The sequence below is a fragment of the Sinocyclocheilus anshuiensis genome, unplaced genomic scaffold (genome assembly GCF_001515605.1).
Source record: "Sinocyclocheilus anshuiensis isolate Anshui unplaced genomic scaffold, SAMN03320099.WGS_v1.1 scaffold524, whole genome shotgun sequence".
Taxonomy (NCBI): domain Eukaryota; kingdom Metazoa; phylum Chordata; class Actinopteri; order Cypriniformes; family Cyprinidae; genus Sinocyclocheilus; species Sinocyclocheilus anshuiensis.
This window is the reverse complement of record NW_015555703.1, coordinates 462,983-467,856: the sequence shown is the minus strand read 5'-3', so window position 1 is coordinate 467,856 and position 4,874 is coordinate 462,983. Positions and strand designations below refer to the sequence as shown.

Genomic DNA, 4,874 nt, shown 5'->3' with positions numbered 1-4,874 from the left:
CATAATTGTGAGATAAAAAGTCGCAATTACCTTTTTTATTTTTTATTCAGTGGCGGAAATGGGCTTCCATACATTTTAACCATTACTAGTGTTGTAAAATAAAATAAAAATCTGTAAATTTATAGAAAATAATAGTTATAGTAAACATGCTCTCCTATGATATTAACTGGTCTGGTGCCCCAAAGTAAAAACACATAAAAGTGTGCACAAATAGTCGAGTATTCAATCTGTAATTATTATTTGACAAATTAAAACACTATTCGAATTTTACTATGTGTTGCTTTGCGGGCCGTAAATGCAGGGAATACATCATAAATCCTAAGCACACAAACTAAAAGTCAGTTATAACTAAATGCACTGGGTGGCGCTGTGGAGCGTGTTAACAAGTTGATTGTATTTGATCACAGAATTTCATCGTCTGCCTCGCGGAGTTTGGAATTACTTTGATCAAAATTATCTTACTAAATCACCTTGCAAAACGGAATTACTTTTGATCAAATGAATCAGTGAAACTGAGTTATCATAATTCACCACAATTTACCACATGATATTCAAACACCAGTGGACTGAGGAAAGACAGCTGTCCATCACTGCATTCACGACTGCAGGAAAGCGCAGCTGTAGCCCGAGTGATCCGAGAAGAGAGCTTCTCTATAAAATAAAACAACATAGCAGCGCCGCATCTAGTGGGTTCAACTGGACAGGCTAACAAAAGCATTCAAATGCAATCATCGTCATCGCATCTCGTGCGCCACTGATAAGGCTGCCTGACTGCTGACTATGCAGCTGACGCAGACCTTAAATTCGAATGCAACGTTTTTGCATTAGAATGTGGATTTTTTTTAAAAATTCGACGAATATTCGAAATTCACTTTTTTTTTTTACAGCCCTAATGGCCGCTGAGTGAAATGACTTGCCTTAAAGGCACAATATGTACGATTTTTTTATTAAAATATCCAAAAAGGCTGTGGGGATGAAGACCACAACTCCCATGATTCCACACTCAGTCACGGCGTCATCAAACTACGCCTTTGTCTCTTTGTTTATTTTGAATAGGCGCCCTCTAACGGCGAAAATTACTATTGTGACTTTAAAGGATTAGTTCACTTCCAGAATAAAAATTTCCTGATAATTCACTCACCCCTATGTCATTCAAGTTGTTCATGTATTTCTATCTTAAGTCGCAAAAAAATTAAGGCTTTTGAGGAAAACATTCCAGGATTTTTCTCCATATAATGGACTTCAATGGGGACCAATGGGCTGAAGGTCCGAACTGCAGTTTCATTGCAGCTTCAAAGGGCTCAACACGAAACGATCAGTCATTTTCTTAAAAAAAAAAAAAAAAAGGTATACTTTTTAACCGCAAATGCACGTCTTGCACTAGCTCCGCGATTTGCGTTCGCAAATTCACACATTACGTATTCACGCATTAAGCTCTTCGTCTGTATACTCCGGTTCAAAAAGGTAGGGTAGGGCGAAAAATTCCTCCAACTTCAAAATCGCCGACATCGTTGTTTTACCTTTTTTTTGTAAAGGGCATTTGACTTTCTTTGCACGTTCGTTTTGTAAACACTGGGTCGGTGACCTTTCCAACATGACTACGTAATGCGTGAAGTCGAGCTAGTGCAAGACGAGCTCTGGTCTATTGGAGTGTCGCAACTCTATTTCTCAACGTCTCTGCTTTTTATAAGCCCAAATATTCGAATACAATATTTTTGCAAAATGCTCATCCCTAAAAAGAAGAGAAGAAGAGCTGAAACGTATGAAAAATTACCTTACAAATTGGGTATGTCAAAATCAGAATAAGCAGTATATTAGAGGATGGCGTCAGTCAAGATGCTACCAAGGTTTTCCATATTTTTTTCATTCATGTAATTCACAAAGCCGTTGTCAGCATATTAGACATATAGTGATAGTGAATGTGTGCGTATTTTAAAATAAAACATTATTTGCAAATACTTCAAATGCATTACTTTTCAATAACTATAGTTTCTTTATTTTTCTTCTATCCCTCTAAATCTCTTTAAATACTGTAATTATTTATTTACTTTAAATAAATTACCAATTATCCCCCGATTAGAATGGAGTGAACTCATAATTCTGTCTTGCCCGCTTTGCAGTTGGTAAGATTTTTGAAAGAAGTCTCACCAAGGCTGCATTTATTTGATAAAAAATACAGTAAAAACAGTAATATTGTGAAATATTATCACAATTTAAAAATATAATTTATTCCTGTGGTGCAAAGCTGAATTTTCAGCATCATTACTCCAGTCTTCAGTGTCACATGATCCTTCAGAAATCATTCTTAATAATAATAAAAAAAAAAACACTTGTTTCTACCTATCTCATTTACCATCCTATTGGTTTTCCAGGTTACGTATCAGCTGAAAATTCTTACTACAGCCCTGTTCTCCGTGTCCATGTTGGGCAAAAGTCTCACCATTTACCAGTGGCTCTCACTAGTCATTCTGATGACTGGAATTGCACTTGTCCAGGTAAGTAGCTTTGTGATTTGTGTATCAGGTCAACTTTCTTTGAAACCTACAGTTATAGAACAAGCAGTCTGCTTTTTTGACTGTTAAAACTGAGCATTACTTCATTATTTGCTTTCATTAACAAGGAAAGTAGACTCGACTCTGACCGAGAGCTTGCTCTTAGCTTGTTGCTAACCTAACCATGCTATATTCTAACAAGCATTAAACTAGATAGCACACACAAATATCAGTTAACATAGTTATTATTTTATTAGGCTGAATTCGTTTTGCTGAAACTGTATGGTTTTGTTGACTTTTTTTGTGATTGCCTTTTCCAAGAACAATACATGAGACTGTCTTAGAATTTGTCCAAAAGAAATTATCTTAGACGTACTTTTAATATAGCCTTATGATGCCTTAAAATAGCAGAGGGCCCTATCTCAGACAGCGGGGATTTTCTTTAAATCTTTTAGATGCCACGGGCCCTCAAATATGATCATCCTCATGTGAGGGAGCCCCATCCTAAACTTTAAGAGGCAGCTATATGGTTTCTTGTAAAAAAAAAAAAAAATCTATTTATTTTATAATTATATTAAAAAAATATTGTAATATTATATAATCGAAAACATAATTTGTAAAATATTTGGTAGACTACTTACAAATTTCCTTTACAAATTACATGTGAACGTTGATTGTAGTCAGTAATGTAATTTAGATTTCTCATTTTAAGTAATGAATTCTGACTACTTTTGGATTACTTTTTGATGACTTATGACCTAATATTTGAAATATTTTATTTGCTTACCTGTATGCCAATGTAACCATTAACTGACATCAGAGAACTGTGAACATGCAAATGTGTTGTTAAATGATTGAAATATTAGCTTTAAATCTCAGGGGACTTGAAGTAAATATTTTAGGTCAGAGGGGTTTGACTGACAAAAAAGTTTGGGAATCCTTGCATCACACGAACAAAAATGAATAAACATAAAAACAGCAATGACATAGACAAAGTCTTCCAGTTTTTAAATATTTTTGTCAGTTATAGATCAGAAGTGTTTAGTAACTTGCATAATTATTCATCTCATTCATGGTATAAATCAGTGGTTCTGAACTGAACAGTCATTTAAACATATACAAAATACACAAAGTGAAAAGAACATGGTTATGGAAACAACAGTTACCGAATACACCATACTAACATGGAACTGTTAATGAAACATGGAAACTGCTCCTGAATAGAATGAATATTAAACCTTCATGCAAATTCTTCCCAGCAAACACACAAAGTGCCAGTTATGTGATTAATTATTCATCTCATTCATGGTATAAATCAGTGGTTCTGAACTGAACAGTCATTTAAACATATACAAAATACACAAAGTGAAAAGAACATGGTTATGGAAACAACAGTTACCGAATACACCATACTAACATGGAACTGTTAATGAAACATGGAAACTGCTCCTGAATAGAATGAATATTAAACCTTCATGCAAATTCTTCCCAGCAAACACACAAAGTGCCAGTTATCTGATTTATTGGTACTTTACTTTTATTTCACACGTTGCATGCTCATAGTTTCTTTTGCGCTTTAGTGAAGTGATATACAGCGCGCCGCCGCATTTGCGCATGCAACTGTGCGCTACGAGCAGAGCATGTGAGCGGAGCGGAGCGTGAGCGGAGCGGGGAGGAGTGGTAATATTTCCTTAAGAGCGCAGAGCGCCCTTCTGAAGATTCCGCTCCGCTCGCTCAATACGCTCAGCGCCACTCGCTCAACCCAGAATGCCGTTTGGCGGGATCTGAGCGGGAATTGGTTTACGGCGAGCGTGAGCGGAATATTAACGGAGCGCTTGCTTGGGCGGTTAGAGCGACTGAGTGGAGCGCACGTCCATAGAGCGGAAAACCTAGCGGAGCGTCACATCGCTCCGCTTCGCTCACATGCTCTGGCTACGAGCACAGTATAACATCTGACAGGTCAGGATAGTTCATTTTTCTGAAGTGAGAGACTTTCTATTTCATAACAAGTTACGAAAATAACGATAGAATAATGAGACTGACATTAAGCCTGACAACATCTCATCTGACCGCAGATACTGAATCAGGACAGTGCGTTTTTCTCAGGAACTCTTGACTTATTAAACTGCATCTGATAGAAGTGTCAACAGCTTTCACGCATGTCTTTCAAAATAAAAGTCTTGCATCAGAAAATCATTTAGAATTACGTTTTTTTGTTGTTGATGTTGTTTCTTTGACTGTACACTCCGCGACCCACCAGTTGAGAAACACTGCATTAACTAACATTAACAATGAGAAATACATTTTTTTTTTGTTTTTTTCACTGGAGGAAGCGTTATTATGGATTATGGACTCAATGTATTTGAGTTAAAAATGTCTTAA

At 36.4% G+C, this 4,874-nt stretch overlaps 1 protein-coding gene across 1 annotated transcript in view; it reads left to right on the top strand.

Annotated features, from left to right (window-relative positions):
• slc35a3b (solute carrier family 35 member A3b) overlaps window positions 1-4,874 on the top strand; it is a 26,116-nt gene that overhangs the window by 14,003 nt on the left and 7,239 nt on the right. Inside the window, exon 4 of the mRNA XM_016464575.1 lies at window positions 2,373-2,495. Coding sequence (XP_016320061.1) covers window positions 2,373-2,495 — 123 coding nt within the window. The remainder of the gene's footprint in view (window positions 1-2,372; window positions 2,496-4,874) is intronic.